Consider the following 18,218-nt stretch of genomic DNA (forward strand, 5'->3'; position numbering starts at 1 on the left):
TTAATAATAATTAAATGACCGAGTTCCAGAGAAAGGCCTTGAATTATTTTTTAAAGATGAAGAAAACAGGTACATTCCCTAGTGTAGGACCAATGCAAAAGAAGGCCCTTTCTCACAGACCCAACAAATGGGCCTCTTAAAGTGGAGCATCTTTAAAGAGTCTTTTCGGCCAGCCAAAATTTCTGGACTGGCTGATATCAAGACAGAAGTTCCTCAGATAGACTAAGCCATAAGCCACTTAATATTTTAAAAGTTAAGCCAATACTTTCAGTAATAACCATCAGATGTTCATGATTAGGCTTTCAAAGCTGCTATATTTATGGTTGTTCAATTGCTGTTCGTTCAAGCAGAGTAGGCTTTGGAAAATTATTAGTGGGGTGTTATCTTTCTGGCTACCCTTCTGTATCTGAAAGTAACTCCCAAGATGATGAAAGACAGATTTAGATATTTGCACAATTTTCACACGTTAATACATATTTTCCCTTAAATGGAATTTTAAGGCTGCTAAATTGCTTATTTAGAGAACATATGATAATGTGACAAATAAATCTTTGGAAATGCATCCATCACAGACACCAAAGAACTAGAAGTGACAGCAGTTCCTTGGCAACTAAAGAATATGTGACAGCTTTTGCGCTACATAATATCTGGAAACGTTTTCAGACATTCAAGACAAACAAGACATGCTCCAAAGTTTGTTGCCTACCAATCTCCCACCAAGAGCCAAAAAAATCTATCGGGAATGATGAATAAAAATGACATGCCCAAAATGAAGCCAAGATCTTCATCACTATTGCTTATCCATCATCAGCACAGATTTTTCTTTTTGTAGGAATCCCCAGCTATCATTCTTTCTCTTGAGTTTGAAAATCCCAGTTAATGTATTCTTTTTTTCCCTTTTGTACTTCAGCTTGGCTGAGTGCTGTGTCTTTCATCCAGCATGATAAATGTTGCTGGGATTTTGGATGCTGGGAGAGGAATGATGGTTATTTTAATGGTTTCAGGTGTTACAGTTTTGTGGGAAGTGTTCCTGGGAGTCAGTGTGAAGTATTAGCAATTTATAAATATTATAAGAAAGAACATTCAATAAAAGTCAAACACTGTTGTTCTCCTAGTGCACAGGCCAGCCTCTAGGGCCTAGGCCAGGGGTAGGCAACCTTGGCTCTTTTATGACTCGTGGACTTCAACTCCCAGAATTCCTGGGAGTTGGTCCACGAATCATAAAAGAGCCAAGGTTGCCTACCCCTGGCCTAGGCATTCTTGCATACACATACAGACCAGTTTGTTTCCCTCTTGAACAAAAATTACTTGGCAATCTCTTTTTTCCTGCAATGGCCTTGTGATAGTTTTTTTTATCTCATCTTCATCCCATGAATAACCCTAACCCTTAAATTGTCCCAAGTAAACTGATATAAGACAGGTATTTTTCCCTTATTCCAACACTACCTGAGGACAACCTCAGAGTATGTAAAATCTGTCAGGTTTTTATTTGGAAGAAAGGCAGATGACCATCGATAGAACAACGTTAGAATAAATATTGGCAATGAGAACAGCAAATGTCATGCCGATATGGTTTTTTGCTGACCCGAGGATGAGTGGCAAGTGGGGAAAGGTCCAAGGCACCACCTTCTACTGTAATAAATATAGGTAGAGAAGAAAAATATTGTCATTGACCCATGTCTCCAATGCTCCTGAGTCATACGCGTAGCATATAGGAAGAGAAATCAGGGAAGAAAATTCTGACCGATCCCTTCTTACTTTGATGCCTGGAATCTGAAAAATGGTTTTCACGAAATCAGGATCAACTCAGGCCAATCAGATACAGGTAGTCCTTGACTTATGACCAAAGTTGACCCCAAAATTTCTGTTGCTAAGTGAAACATTTGTTAAGTGAATTTTGCCCCGCGTTATGATCTTTCTTGCCATGGTGGTTAAGTGAGTCACTGCAGTTGTTCAGTGAATGTGGCTTCTCCATTGACTTTGCTCGTCGGAAGGCCACAAAAGGGGATCATGTGGACTCTGCCACTGTTATAAATATGAGTCAGTTGCCATGCGTCCAAATTTTGAATACCATGACTATGGGGATGCCGCAACAGTTATAAGTGTGAAAAACTGTCATAAGTCATTTTTTTTACCCTGCCACTGTAATTTTGAACAGTCACTAAACAAATTGCTGTAGGTCGAGGACTACTTGTATTATGTGCATAAATTAAGCAGATTTTAATATATTTAAGCATAATTGTATTTCCATCTCTTCTTTAAGAGCCTCTGTGTCGTGGCCCCCTTGGAGCCCAGTTCGAAGGAGGAGGAGGAATTGAAACTGGGACCGTCCAACAGGGATGGCACGTCTCTCTTGGCATATTTGGAGAGGCCGGGGGCTGAGGACGATGCTGTCCTCAGCCCCTGTCCTTCAGGCATTACGGGAAGTGGTCGATCAGATGGAGAGCTGCCTGCCCTCACAGACACAGACAGGCAGTGGTGCTGATAGGCAGATAATCTCCTCTGATGAGGGACAACTGCCTCCTCCACTACATCCAAGGGCAAGGAAGTAGAGTGTAGGCAAGGCCGCCCCACCCCTCCTCACAAGGAATACTTGGAGGGGAGTAACTTAAGGGGAAACCACGAGGAGTTAGTCTTTCCTATGAACAATTGTTTGCTTTGGCTTACACTCCCCCGGCTTCGACTTGTGCCTGTTGCTATTTGCCTTGCCTCACTTGAAGGTTGCTCTTTGCCTTGGACCTCGCCCTTGTTTTGTTGATGGCTTTTGGCCTTTGATCTGCTCTACTCTTGGAACTGCTTCTTGCCTTGGACCTTTTCTTTGCCCTGAGGACTGCCATTGTCTTGTGCCTGGACTCTGCCTTGCACACCGGACTTGGAACCCTAGGCCTTGCCCTGTGACCGTACTCTTACTCTGGGGACTTTATTTGTACCATAGGGGCTATTGTTTGGGGGGACTGAGGGTGGTTGCCCTCAAGGCAGCATGAGGGTGGAGCCTTATTGGTCGTTGGAGGGCCGTTACTGGATCATTTGTTGAGATAAATAAAGCACTGCTCTAGAGCAGGGGTCCCCAACCCCCAGTCCATGGACCAGTACTGGGCTGCAGCATGCCAGCAACTGGTCCACACAAACAAGCAAAGCCCCATCCGCGAGATGCAGGCAGCACACAAAACCACGCCCCCTCCGGTCTGCAGAAAAAACCTCTCTTCCCGGAATTGATCCCTGGTGCCCAAAAGGTTGGGGACCTCTGCCCTAGAGGCCTGCCTTGCTTTGACCACCTGAGTCATAATACTCTGTGAGGAAATAATCTCAAACCAAGAGTGCCCTGAATTAATCACAGAGGAGAATTTTTTAAAAAATAAAATAAAATAAGGTATATAAGAAGTTAGTGGATGTGGACTATAAGAATATTTGTACGATCACCATGCCTAGATGGAATTCCGGTCGAGTCTTATAAAAAATATGAGAGTTACTACAATGAATAATGTTGGATTCCTAGTAAGTAGTAGAATACGAAAGAAGGAAAACGTAAATAAGAAACAATGGGGCAATAAGGACAAATATTTCAAAGAAGAAAGAGGGGGGAAATGTAAAGAATAGAAGAGTACTGTTACAAACTGCTGTTTAAAAAAAAGGATATATTACGTGTGTATGTGTGTAATGTTTTGTTGTGTTTTGTTTGGTTTTGTTGGTCTAAAATAAAAAAAAATTAATCACAGAGGAGCCCACCTTTCCCACCACGTGTTCCAAGGCCTTGAGAGTTGCACTGCTTTCCTTCGTCAGCTTAGCCAGGTTGCTACGGGCTTTAGCTCTTGCCCGATTCATCTGGCTCTTCAGCTTCTGCAGCTGTTTCAAAACCACTTCCTTCTCATCACGAACACGCCGGTTTTGCTCCTCGCTCTCCCTTGCCTGGATCACAATCTTGTTCTTCAGAGTGATAATGAGATCCTGGTGACCACAGAAGGGATATTTTCAGACTACAGGACATTTTTTGCAATGTGATGACAGAGAACGGGCAAGGGGGAGGGGAAGGGAAGCAAAAAAAGGGAACAGAGAGAGAAAGAAAACAAAAGATAATTCTTACAAATTTGGCTCCACCCTTTGGCTCCAATCCTGACTGCTATTGCTTTGCCTACCACAGGAATGGGATTCCCCCCCCCCCACAAGTCCCCACATCCAAAATTCAGTCTTTGATTTAAAAGGAAGTTTTTTCTACCGATGCTATAAGTTGAAAAATAGAACAGTAGTTGGCAATGCAGTTAAATGGCAGTTTTAGACATGCTATCTACTTTTATTATACGTCAAAGAAATCATAGGCTGAGGCATTGTGGCTAGTTGTATAGCAGGGACACTGAGGATAAGAGATGCACTATGTGGGGAAAAAGAAAGGAAAAATGATCAGCAGATGTGGTTTCCAAACTGCTTCCCAATGGGATCTTAGGGGTATGTGAAAGCTGATCAGCAGTTCATCAATAAGAAAACAGGCAACTCTGGACAAAAATCCTCAAAAGGTAGTTGCCCAACCTGTGCTGTAATTTAGGAGGTATTCTGAATTCATGCAGCATGATAATAAGGTCCAGACGGGCATCTCACTGGAAATGCCTAGAAGATGCCACAGAATCTTCTGCAATATGCCAGGACAGAAATACAAAGGTAGAGAGAGTTGAACACAGAGAGGGCTCTCTGAAGTTAGAAAGTGTGAATATACAGATATATATGGGGGGGGGGAAATACAGGTAGTCCTCAGCTTACAACAGTTCATTTAGTGACCATTCACATTTACAATGGCACTGCAAAATGTGACCTATGACTGTTTTTCATGATCACTTTTTGCGACCTTCTGACAAGCAAAGTCAATGGGGAAGGCAGATTCATTTAACAACCGGGTTACAAACCGATTCAACTGCCGTGGTTCACTTAACAACTGAGGCGTAAAACGGGGCAAACCTGGCTTAACAAATGTCTCACTTCACGATAGACATTTTGGGCTCAGTTGTGGTTGTAAGTTACCGGTTTAGCTGAAGCAGTTTTGGTCACTCATTCAGATTCATCCAGGAAGAAACCTTACCTGCATCTTCTGCAATTTCTTCATCTGCATTTCTATCTCCCTGGTGCTCCTTTCATCTCTGAGCTTGAGAGCTTCGAAAGCAAATTTACGATCCTCTGTTGCTTCTGTGTAGTTACGTAAAGCCTGCTGAAAGCGCTTCCACAGCTCTTCCACTTTTCCTTCTAACTGTATGCGAAGGTAATGTTTGTCCTCCAAGTTCTGCAGGAAGTGAAAATGGGTCAACAAATGCCCTCCCTGCCACCTTTAGAGTTCTCCAACCACCTGCCTGATCAGGTGGTCTTTCTCAAGGAAAAAACAGCTTCCTTGCAGACACAAGAAAATAGACTCAGTTTATTTGTTTGATTGTTTCAAGTCCTAGTAGCAGAACCCTTATTCCTTGTGATGCAGTTCAAAGTATTGGAAATAAGGACAGCATCCATAGTGAGTTAATCAGTTTGGATTTCCAAACTACTAGCATATTTCATAGTCCCTCAGTTTTAGCTCATGACTCATGTTATACCTCACATTATCTAGAAGAGGAGAGAAAATAATGCAGAGCAGAAATTACTCCGTGTTTTATAATGCCTTGATTCCCAAAACACACCAAGCCCTTTGGTTTGGTTTGGCAAGCTGTGAGAATTTGATCAATATAATTTATAGCATATGATTTTGTGTTGCATGAACACTCCCAATAATAGCTGTTTTTAATATATCATGGTCACACAATGGTATGAACCCAGTGAACCAATCCACAATCTTTAAACAGATTGTGCCCAGTTCAGCTACAGAGTTCAACTATTCATATCGGCTTGAAATAACAAAAACATTGTTGAGTTTACTTCAAGTAGTTTGAGTACAGAAGCCTGTTTCAACATAGTCTGTTTTGTTTAGCTGAATGTGCCATAATCTTTATTTAACTGAACATGTCATAATCAGCCAGGTTCACACTTCTTAAGCCAAAAACTACTGTTGACACCATCTGGATTCATACAACACACTAAATTATGACTATGCAAACCACACCATGGCTTAGTTTAATCTAGCCAATATGTCCTAGCCTGGAATTTAGTGTATCTTAACTATGATGACAATGCACTGGAAAAAGAACAGCCCAGCAAAGAATATAGATTTGAGTATTAATAAGCAAGAGACAACAAACACTGTAGTTAGAGTAGGTAGTGATGTCTGATATCAAACACCTGATCTGTTTAGAACCATGATGGGATGTCTTGGATTGATTACTGCAAACAACGCCAAGTTCTTCCTGCTAGCATCTTCCTTTTTAAATCAACACACCAATATATAGGAGAAATATAATTCACAGATAATACTCAATAAAGCCATAATGCTCAAGAACAGAACATTTTCATAGGTAATGACTGCCATATCAATATGTCATTACTTCACTAAAGAAAAAATTAAGGGCCATACAACTGCTAAAACCTGCGAGTAAAGTTTTTTTTCCTGCAGATTCATCTGTCTGCTCTAAATTGTGATCAGATTCCCCCATTCATCAGCAAATATAAAAATATCATAAAGTTTGCTCCCCTCTCTTAACTCCCACCTTATTTTTGACATCATCCCGTGTGCTTTGGAAGTCAAGTCTGGCTTCATATTCATTTTCAGCAAAGTTCTGCTCCATCGCTAACAATACATCCTGGAGGTAGAGACTCTCCTCGTCATGATGCTCTAAGATTAACTTCCTGGCAGAAATGGAAATGGTCCTATGAGCATCAAGAATTTCACAAATCAAGGCCCCGTGGCTATCTATCCCAACCCTGTGTCCTTTCTTTTCTCACATTCCTACCTCTCTGTGTCAAACTCCTTCTGCAATGCCTGCAGCTCTGTCTGGTAATCCTCTTCTAAGTAGCCCAGGCGGCAGTTCTGGAGTTTCAACAGTTGATCTATGTTGTGTAAGTGGCTGCGTAGAGCATGAGTGTACTGAGCTTCTGCTTCGGCTAGGTCTTTAGCCAAGGACTGAAAGACAAAGAAAACCATAACATCCAGATAAAAGGCAGGTGTGAAACAACTATAGAAATCAGCATTTTAAAAAAAGAATCAGACGTCTACAGTAGTCGGACCAATTATATCAGGCAGGCAAATGTATATAATGTATACTGATTATTATTTTTTTTGCTCCCCATACTAATAATACTACTAAAATAGTAGTAGTACAAGGTACATTATCTGCCAGGATAGTTGAAAGTGTGGGAGGTTACCCACTAAAGCAGGGGTAGGCAATCTTGGTTCTTTTATGACTCGTGGACTTCAGCTCCCAGAATTCCTGAGCCAGCCATGCTGAGGGGAAAGGGAGAGGTTTCCAAGCTGAGCCATGCTGGCTCAGGAATTCTGGGTGTTGAAGTCCACGAGTCATAAAAGAGCCAAGGTTGCCTACCCCTGCACTAAAGCTTTAAACATTTTGGAATTATATAATTTTGAACTTTAGAGGACCCTTTTAAACCCATAAAGATGAGTTATGTTGATGGTCACTAGTTTTCTGAGGGTGGTCCCAAAGTAATGGCATACTTTCCTACTGAGGTGTGCTTTGCTTCTTTCATGGCTTAATGTCTATGGAAATTTTCAATCATCCAGGTCATGGTTTATCCCAAAAGGGTTTTTCAAAAGGCAACTGGGCTTTCTTGTGTTTTTTTTTTTTCCTTGAAAACGTTTCACTTCTCATCCAAGAAACTTTTTCAGTTCTGACTTGAAAAAGCTTCTTGGATGAGAAGCAAAACATTTTCAAGGAAAAAAAAAACAAAGGAAGTACAGCTGCCTTTTGAAAACCACCTTTGGGTCTTTCGTGGCTTTTTCTTGAAGAGCATCACACTGGCTCCTGATGATGAGCTTGCATGGTAAAACTTCACACAATTGGAGTGCTGCACTTCCTGCCCCTTTTTTTTCTTGTAGAGAGGACCAAGCCTCCTAATGGGACAATGTACTATGCAGCCTGGAATAACTGTGCATATTTTAAAATTAAACTTCAGACAGATGAGAGGGAACAAGTCATGTTGCTGGTCTTTTGTGCTTGAGAATACAGAGAACAGAAGCAAACTACTACCTATCTTAGTTTTATGTGAGATAGTAAGGGCTTCTATTTTTCAGAGAAGCTTCTTAAAGCAATTCTGTACGTTTGCTAACACACTGTTATATTATTAAATCTTGTCTTTCCTCACTGTATACCATTTGTGACAGTGTATCCCTGAAAGTCGATCAAAATATGTAAAAGAGATAAATACCGACAAGATGATACCAACTGAGAACAATTTTTATTTAAAGGTATGTAATTTGTTCTCACGGCTCATACTCTTTTTGCATAATGCCATATAGTCAGAGAGTTTCACGAGTTGCTTTTTATTCCTACCTGCCTTGCCTTTTTATAAGAATATCCCCAACACGCTCTTCTTCCATGGACTTTTAGAGATAGCTGCTCACCTTAATGACATTGTCTTTGCAATCCACAACACGTTCAAATGTCTGACTGAGAATCTCAATATCTTTACGCAGTTCCCTGGCCTTGACCTCACGGAGAACAGTGCGCCATTGCAAGTTGATCTTATGGAGATTCACCGAGCTGTTGCGTTCCTCCTTGGCCAACTTGTCCTGAAATGCCAGCCACAGCTTATACTGCATTCCCTCAGAGCTTACCCATGAATCAGTTAGACAATGCAGACAGTGACTAAATATTAAATGAAGCTGGTTGTGAAGATCAAAATATCTTGAGTATTTTTTTACTGAGAAAAATACGTGGAAATGAAACAATTATGGCCATGCAAAACTCATAATGGAAACTGTTTTCATCAACTATCTCCATTTGCCTGGCTAAGGTTCTTGGACAAACTGAAACAAATATGCACTGAAAGAATATAAACATATATTTATTGGTTCTGTAATCCCAATACAGACTTAAAGACCTTCACTCAAGATTTTTTCCCTACAGGTGCCTAATATTTGAAGGGTGAACTTCATTGCCATGTAAGCTGAAATCTGTTTATACAATGAAAATGTCTCCTAGCCTCTCCAGCCTTTTGCACCCTGTCCTTTAAGCCAGTCTTTTGCACCCTGTTCCAAAGAATTCCTGCCAGAGAAGAGCTTGATGGCACATCAGATGCTGCAAGGGGAAAGTGAAAATAATCCCCCTCAGTGGAATTATATCATCTTAACAATTGTTTTGAATTTTAGATATTATTCTGGGTCAAATATTACTCCACTGATTGAACATTTTAAGCTCCATGTGAATAAGACTGGAAATTTTCAGTAAATACTAACGGTATTACGTACCCTTCCTTGTCTTATATATATCCCTCTGAACCAATAGCCTATTCCTGATCTTTTTTTTAACATCAGATAAATTTATTATTATACAATCACCTCTTATTCAATTCACCTCATTAATTTGAAACTCTGTCACAGGCTGATCAAAACTTGAGGTCCAAAAATATATCTAAAAATGTTGCTCATTTCTTTTTTATATTTAATGTGTTTGCATAAAACATTTCAGACTACATTAATATTAGTCATTAATATTGTTTCTACTATTTTATGATACATACTATACACATTTCAAAGCAATGCTCTGCTTCAATTATAATGTAAAGAGAATTCTGTCACATGAATTTTGATTTTGAGCAAGTTTATATATCTAATACAAATATTATTTCTATATTGTAAAGTCATCAATCACATTTGATAGAATGCCGGACATTTTGCTGGCCCTACAATCCTCCCCTTAGAGCAGGGTATGCCTCACTTATTTTTGGCTTCGTAGTAGCATGATGTTCTTTAGGTTTTGAGTACCAAATAGTACCTTTAGAAATTGGATCAACATGTCCTCCTTCTTCTTACTCATTTCCTCCTCAGCCAGCAGCTTTTGTTGCATCATAAGCAGCCGATCTTCTTCACTGAGTACAGCCCGTTTGGGTCCCTTCTTTTTTGGCATGGTTATACTTAGAAGATGGAGAGATCTGTCAAATAGAGGAAAGACCCAAATCAACAAAGTTGATCTAAAGCCATTTTCCAATATATTGCCGTCTAGAGGTATCCAATTGCACTCCTATTATATTTTCGGAGTTGGACATATCCTGTCTAAAAATTATAGGAATTATTAAGCTAACACTTTTGGAAAGTATTAAATTGAGAAATCCTATTTTAAGTTAAGAAATACCATTCTGATTGCTAAATGAAGTTGCTCCTATACATCTCTAAAGTCAATGATTGTACTACTCATTCCTTTAATCCTGTCTGTTTATCATTCTTTATATATAATTATCCTCACTTTCTTCTAAAATATTTAGACACAGTACATTATTTTCCTCATCCCACCCTTTCATCCTCATAACCCTGTGAGGAGATTCAGGCTGAGAAACAGAAAGATAACAATGTGCTGGGCAGATGAGCTAGGATTTGAAGCCATTTTCCAAATGCTACGCTACGTCTTGTATAAACTACTGTAACCTGAACATATTAGAAGCATCAGCTAATGTTTTGGCCAAATTATTGAATGGAACCAGTTTTAGGAGCTGTGACTCTACAGTAGTGTTACAATTGCTTCTTTGAGTGTCACTCTGGTTCATTCCATAACTCAAAGCTCTGCTGATGATTTATAAGAAATGGATACTTGAAATATCATGTTCTCCTGTACAGATAGTCCTCGACTTACAACAGTTCATTTAATGACTGTTCAAAGTTACAACAGCACTGAATAAAATGACTTACGATCATTGTTCATAGTTTCAACCTTTGCAAAATCCCCATGGTCATGTGATCAAATTCAGATGCTTGGCAACTGGTTCGTATTTATGACAGTTGCTGTATTCCAAGGTCATGTGATCCCTTTTTGGGACCTCCTGACCAGCAAAGTCAATGGGGAAACCAGATTCACTTAACAATCACGTTACCAATTTAATAACTTCATGATTCATTTAACAACTGTCGCAAGAAATGTTTTAAAATGGGGCAAAACTCACTTAACAAATGTCCCACTTAACAACAGAAATGTTGGGCTCAATAGCAATAGCACTTAAGACTTATATACTTTACAGCCTCTCTAAGTGGTATAGAGAATCAGCTATTGTGGTACATAGTTGAGGACTACCTGTACAACCTTTTCCAAGCTTTACAACTGGAACTCTTTATGTCCTAAAGCTATCAGAGGCACTTTTTTCTTTATTCTTTTTCTTTCCTTTATATCTGTATAGTTTTTACGTATATTACTGTATAAAATCCTTTACTAAAAATGATAAACAGTCTGGCTTTGTAGCACATCTAAGCCACAAATAAACTAATCAACTTAAAAACTTATAGGAATACAATCACCAGATTTGTAAGTGACCTGATTAAGACTGTTGTGACAACACAGGCTCTAAATCTCTGCTTTAATCAATGCCTCCTTCCAATTAGCCTTGACCAAAGAGGTAATTCCATAGAGTCCTTGGTGCTCTCCACGCTTGGTTTTTTTGCATACATCTCATTATCCAACTATGGTAGGTAACATCATCACTGCTAGTGAGTGTGGGGTCTGCTCTCTGTTTATATATAGTAGTTTGCCGTGCCTGTATTTGTGAGAGTATAGTTTTCTCCTTGCTAGTTCCTTGATTAGGATTTTTTTTTTTTTTTGCTAGATTGTTTCTCTGGCATTAATCCCTGCTTATCTGAGTATTGGTTGGCAAAGAGGATGTTTTCTGGTTGTCTGTTTTCTTCTTAGCTTTTTTTGTATTTTCTGAATGGTGCATAAATGTAGTTTATGTCTATGTGTTTACTGTTGGCTGATTTGTCTGAATGGCAAGCTTCCAAGAATTCCCTAATGTTTTTGGATTTAGCTTGGTTTAGGATGCTTACAGTTTCTCAGTTTGAATTATGGTTGAGACTTTCCACAAGTAATTCTTCTTGTGACCAAATCCTTCAATCGCACCAAGGGAAGTGAGGAGTTGCAGCACAATAATTCACTCTCAAAAGAAGCTGTTTCTTTACCATAGGGGCCAGCAGTCTAGACTCCACTTCCAAACAGGAGGCATGTCAAAACTCTTGCTAAAACACAAACCTGTCTCAAATACAGGTAGTCCTCGACTTATGACCACAATTGAACCCCAAATTTTTATTGCTAAGTGAGGCATTTGTTAAGTGAGTTGGGCCCCATTTTAAGTCCTTTTTGCCTCCATTGTTAAGTGAATAACTGCAGTTGATAAATTAGTAACTCGGTCGTTAAGTGAATCTGGCTTCCCCATTGACTTTTGCTTGTCAGAAGGTATCAAAGGGATCACATGATCTCGGGACACTACAAGGGTCATAAATATGAACCAATTGCCAAGCATCTGACTTTTGATCACATGATCATAGGAATGCTGCAAAAGGTGGTGACTGTGAAAAATGGTCATAAACCACTTTTTGCAGGCCCCTTGTAACTTTGAATCGTCATTAAACGAACTGCTGAAAATCAAGATCTGTAGGTATTCAGATCAAACAAAACTCATTTGGTTTCCGTTTGTTTGTTTGTTTTTTCCAAAAATCCCCTTTCCGTCATCCCAGCATAGGAATGGACTATGAAACAGCGGCACTCCCCCCCCCCCACTCAGACTTTCCCCTACGAATTGGCACCGACCTTTCCACCAAAAGACCCTGCTCGTGTATTCTGGCCCTCCCGTTCTTCTCCTCCTCGCCCCGCCGTGTATCATCTGCGAGCGCGTCGCTTGCTCCAAACCGCGTCTTCCCGGTTTCCTAGCAACAGCCTCTTTCCGGGAACGCACCAGAGAGATGTTCCAGCGCCACAGCGCCCCCTTGCCGGGCTTTCCATTAGGACGGCCTTAAAAGAGAGTACTGCGCCCAGCTGGTACAAAGCCCCCCCCCCCCCGGGGGGAGGAAGGACGAAGAGAAAGCGCCGCCTAAGAAATTGAGGGAGACTGGAGAGCCTTGCAGCTACCGCCTCAGAGAAGATCAGGCCTTTCGAGGAAACGTATTTGCAGATTTTGAGTGGTTAATTCTTTGGATAGGCTTTTGATATTCCCCCTCTAGCTAGTAAGCACCCCGAGCTTTACAAAAGTAGAATGGAACTTTGGAAACAAGCCAAAAAAAAGTCCACTGGCACTGGGTGGCTAATAAATTTAAATAAATAAAATTATGTATTAATTAGGTTTATGTCTTGCTTTTGTGCAGGAGCTCAAGATGCTGTCTCCTCCACAAAGAATGCAAAGTATTGAATCATCTAGTGATCAGCAGTACACCTTTCTCCAGTGTGACTCAAAATGTACCTGAAATTCTTGGAACCCACAATTTTAAACTCTGGTATTTAAGGTTTGCTTCTGGGATCCCCCCCCCCCCTTGGCAAAAGAGGCCATATGAAATCTACTGAATTTGAACCTTAGCACAGGAAAATAACTGCTGCCAACTAGAGCCAATTAACACATCATACGTGCTCCTATAGATACTCCCTTGCCTAAGATATTTTAATGCTTGCTTCAGTATTTAACAGAGATGTCCTGGTCTGAAGATGAGAAAGTCTCAGTTGCTATGGCAACGGCGCTTGGTAGTCAACTTGTTCAGATATAACCTGGACCTACTTAGGAATCTGCAGTCTAAATATAGCCAAGGAGCCCCCTTTTAGTTTTAGGTCATCTTCTACATTTCCAGTGGAAAGGGAGCAAAATACCCAGAATAGAAGGGAAAGTGAAGTAGGGATGAAAAGAATCAGGACTAAAATCTTTTAAGAGATAATCCCCTGTAAAATATTAAACCGGATCAGCATTTCTGTGTTGAGCTCGGTCTGGATGAACTTGGGATTTCATTACCACCATGAAAATGCTGTGCTCATCCCAAATAATTGATGCCCAAATTTACACTGCAGGGCACACATTCAATCTGTTCTTCAGACACATGATCTAAAGCTAGAAGCTGGTAATGCACCACAGTCGTAACATATTCTCAGGACTTTGAGATTCGTGGCTACCACCAATCTCTACCAGATGGTCTACAGTTGTGGGTCCAATTGGTTGCCTCAATTTCTAAGGGAGTTTCCAAGCAGTTTGTCAGGTACCTTAGTTGGGTGACTAGGCAAACTTTAGTACCTGGAGGTGATGAGGGTGCTTGACAAGATTGTTCCTAAGAATTAAAACCAGACTAGAATTTTCTCAGCTGAAGATATGATCCCCAAGTAGATGTGTGTTAATACCTGGCTACTTTTTCCATTTGTCAGGAAGCAATAAGAAGCCTATACTGAAAGCAAAGAAGTCCTCACCGATCTCAAATTTTAAGAAATGCACATGGAAATGTTTCTATTTCAAAAACTGTTATTAAAAGTGTTATAAATACCCAGAGGACTTTGATGAAGAGGAGGATGTCAGGATCCAGAATGGAAAGTGAAAAGGAAATGGCATTGAGGAATTATTTCACATACACACACATCTATGAAACACAAACACATCTGTGAAGTTGGATCTCTCTCTTCTTCTTCCTCTCCATCTCTCTCTTCGTTATTTTGCATTTAGCTTCAGTTTATATTCCTGGTTTCCTCTTCTTTTATCTTGAAGAATAGTTAGAACAATTGTCTCAAAGGTGCTTTCCCAAAAAGCAATTGGCCTTTCTTGGTTTTTTTCCTTGAAAATGTCTGATTTTTTTATTCAAGAAGCTTCTTTAGGAACACAAAAACAGGTGCTTGGTGCTTGCTCTTTCAGTAGACATACGGCTGCAGGAAGAATAAAAAAGTAGGGTTATCCACCAGCCATGGACCATATTAACCACTCTCTGGACAGAACATCTGTCCAGCTTCATTGCCAGATTTGAAGAATGGAATAAAATCTGAAACAACTATTTCTTAAGATGACTTCATTTCTATTTGATCCAGTATGGGAGACAAAAAAAAAAATACAAACTAGTGAGGTGGCTACACTATTTTTAATATCCCTTCCACTATCATTTTTCTTTTTTAACTTGGCTTTTATATCTTTTAATGTTTTTAGCTCTTCTGTATGCTGCCCAAATCGCCTGTTTGTGAGATGGGCAGCTATATAAATTGGTATAAAGACACCAGGCTAGAAAGCGGGTAATCGTGAAGTCAAGTTCTGCCTTAGCCATGAAGGCCAGCTGGGTGAAAATAAAAGGAAGAATGTGTGTTATGTATGTCCAGTGCTTTGAGTTATTTGTAAAAATAATAAAGTCGGGATACAAATAAAAAAGAAGCTGACTGCCTCACCACAATGTTCTTCTCTACGAATCTTGAAGGGCCTTTCCATTTTCTTTATCCTTCAAGCACCCTGTTTGTATATATCCGAGGAATAAGAGTTAGAAAATTCTACAGTGTTCAAATGACAAAAAGCATCCAGCAGTTACAAATAACCTCAGAAGAACTGTTTCTTTAGAATTTCAAAAATACAAGAATGGAAAGCTGAATTATGACAAGCCAAAATGTAGTGGGTTTCAGAAAAGGCTTTAGAGCAGGGGTGTCAAACTGCCGGCCCGCAGACCGGATGCATCATAGGATGCATCATAGCAAAACCGCGCCCACCCTATTGCCAACAATATGTCGTGACATGTCACATAATATTGCGAATTCGAGACCCCTGCTTTAGAGGAACACAGTCAAATGAACCCTGGTAGAATCTGGATACTGATGGTTCTTCTGTTCCTAAAAGAACATGGTCTAAGAACAGTAAAGTACTGTTGGTTTAAAAAAAAAAAAAAAGGAATCATTTTGCATATCCCAGTTTGAAAAAAAAATGTTTTTCCCTTGCAATAGAGCTTTCTGTACTCCATGAAATTAAAAATAAAATGCACATATGTGTTTCCTAATTTACTTTTGCAGGGGAGGGCACTTCTTTAAATAGTGGGCTTTGATATGAAGTAATTTGTTTCAAATGGAGGCATGGAAGTGATGGATTGCCAGTGCCAAGTTCTGAAAGACTGGAAGAATAGACTCCATTCTGTTCAGCACTTAACATTGCCTCGGAGAAGTAAGGAAGGAAGTTAAAAAACTCACTGGACTTATTCTGAAAATGTTATATCCCTGCTTACAATATCACTAGCCTCTTTAATAAAACTACAAATGAATCTTTCCTCCTGTTTTTATCCAGCACCAGAATATGTCTAAATGAAATACCACAAGGTGGCAGCTCTTTCAACTAGTTGCAACCGGTATTAGTCTGAGGATGTGTCCTAATGAACACAGATGCAGTTTTGTTGAGGATCATCAAATTCAATAGAACTTCCATCAACTTTTTTCTTTCTTCTGCTTGCCAGATATATTGAGACCTTGATATATTTGGAAGCTACCAAGTTAGGCAAGACTAAATTAAATGTTTCCCAACATTTCCAAACCATCAGTTTAAACACTGAATCTCTCCTGAAGAGGATTAATTTTTATGTTCCATCAACTTCTTGAGATGTCCACAGATAATTGGCAGCCAGGGATTGAAGATGCTATGAAATTTTTCTGATTGTGCACTATGAGGGTTGGGCGAAGTGGTATCCTAAGTAATGATTCAAATATAGCCTAATTTGGGAGCTCTTGGACGGAAAGTTTGCACTGTCCTTTTAGCTGCTCTGAAACCTAGTCTATCTTACTTTACTTCCTGCTTTCCTTTCCATATCGATAAACTGTTTGAAATTCTCTACCAGCAATCACCTCATCTCTGCATTTAATATTCACCATCTCTGCATTTAAATCATATTCATATTGGCCCTAAAACAGTGGTTCTCAACCTTTTTAATGCCGTGACCCCCAGCCGGTTGTAAGTCGAGGACTACTCAACCGGTCATAAGTCGAGGACTACTCAACTGGTGCAGCACCGTTTGCAGAATGGGACTTTTGGCGGGCTCAGCAGGGCAGAGACAGCCTGGACAATTCCTATTGGCTTTTGAAAGCCAATAGAATTAGACTCTATTCAAGAGAGTCTATTCTATTGGCTTTCAAAAGCCAATAGAATAAAAGGGAGTAGCACAGCTAAGGAAAAGGGGGAAAAATGGCGGACTGCGTTGTTTGGCGACCCCCATGAAATGGTCGTTCGACCCCAAATGGGGTCCCGACCCACAGGTTGAGAACCGCTGTCCTAAAACATATACATGGTCCATAGTAAGCTACTATTTCCAGTGAAGTGGTCTCCAGATAAAACTTAATGCTTTGCCAATGATCCTTTGTTCCTGTAAAAATGCTACCTAGCTCCTCTTTAAATGTGTCACTTGTGGCTACTATCTGGCCTGAAAAATGCTATTTGAAGTAAACAGCTGTTACAGGGAGAAACAGCAGCAGCAAAAGTATTTCTTAGTGAGAAAATGGAATGAGGAGGAAAGGCTTGGTTATAGTCCCATGATGGCGAACCTATGGAACACGTGTTACAGGTGGCACGCAGAGCCCTCTCTGTGGGCACACGCATCGTCGCCCTAGTCCTAGGCCTTCAGCTGGGTTTTATAAAACCTTTTCGCTTTAGGCCTCCGCTGCCATGTGCAAAAAATAAAAGGTTCAATCAATCAATTTCAACTTCTCACGGAAAAAAAAAGATCTCACAAAGTCAGAATTGATTGATTGAACTTTTTAGTCCCACTCAGTCTGCCCTTACCACCACAGCCACACCCACCCAATGGGCCACGCCCACCCAATGGGCCACACCCACCCAATGGGCCACACCCACCCAATGGGCCACGCCCACCTCGCATTCAACAATACATAAGTGGGTTTTGGGTTGCAGTTTGGGCACTCGGTCTCTAAAAGGTTCGCCATCACTGTTACAGTCCCAAATGGCTGTAGGTTATTTCCTTTTTTTCAACTTGCCCCCCCATCTCTTAATATATACCTTAAGTAGCATATAAGTTACCCAGGAATATATTTAGTTAGGCTGCTCTTAAAGAAAAAAATTGGGCAAGTATGAAATAATACTCTTGTTAACATGCTATTGTTCTTTTCTCCCCTTTTGTAACTTAGAATCAGCTTGGTTTGCTTCACTCCCAAAACTGAGTCAAACAATGTTCACTTGGTTGAGTTAGACTTGGACAGCTATTGAAATAGAACGAATGGATGGATGGATGGATGGATAAAATGCACACAATGAGATAAATGAGGCAAAATAATAATTAAAATAAAATACAGAACTCCTACCACGCTTGTAACTGTCCCAATGCATAAGACTTGTTTCTGATGTTCTTTCATTTGCTTCATGTTTTTTGGGGGGGGAGAAGTTATTTTCTTATTGCATACTTA

The 18,218-nt window shown here is 40.1% G+C and overlaps 1 protein-coding gene across 3 annotated transcripts in view; it reads right to left on the reverse strand.

The window, feature by feature from the left end:
- Positions 1 to 18,218, reverse strand: part of CCDC65 (coiled-coil domain containing 65) — a 40,989-nt gene that overhangs the window by 2,912 nt on the left and 19,859 nt on the right. The window contains exons 2-9 of one of the 3 annotated variants that reach the window (XM_039330558.1): positions 15,222 to 15,282; positions 14,342 to 14,714; positions 9,849 to 10,005; positions 8,477 to 8,644; positions 6,852 to 7,021; positions 6,609 to 6,747; positions 5,066 to 5,263; positions 3,727 to 3,945 (exon numbers count right to left, since the gene is read on the reverse strand). In XM_039330558.1, coding sequence (XP_039186492.1) covers positions 3,727 to 3,945; positions 5,066 to 5,263; positions 6,609 to 6,747; positions 6,852 to 7,021; positions 8,477 to 8,644; positions 9,849 to 10,005; positions 14,342 to 14,406 — 1,116 coding nt within the window. In that variant the 5' untranslated portion in view covers positions 14,407 to 14,714; positions 15,222 to 15,282. Of the gene's footprint in view, positions 1 to 3,726; positions 3,946 to 5,065; positions 5,264 to 6,608; positions 6,748 to 6,851; positions 7,022 to 8,476; positions 8,645 to 9,848; positions 10,006 to 12,638; positions 13,033 to 14,341; positions 14,715 to 15,221; positions 15,283 to 18,218 lie in introns of those variants that run through there. The other 2 variants (XM_039330557.1, XM_039330559.1) reach the window with 2 other exon arrangements.

The sequence above is a fragment of the Crotalus tigris genome, unplaced genomic scaffold, assembly GCF_016545835.1.
Source record: "Crotalus tigris isolate CLP2741 ecotype Arizona unplaced genomic scaffold, ASM1654583v1 scf7180000024429.2167931701:2281839, whole genome shotgun sequence".
Classification (NCBI taxonomy): domain Eukaryota; kingdom Metazoa; phylum Chordata; class Lepidosauria; order Squamata; family Viperidae; genus Crotalus; species Crotalus tigris.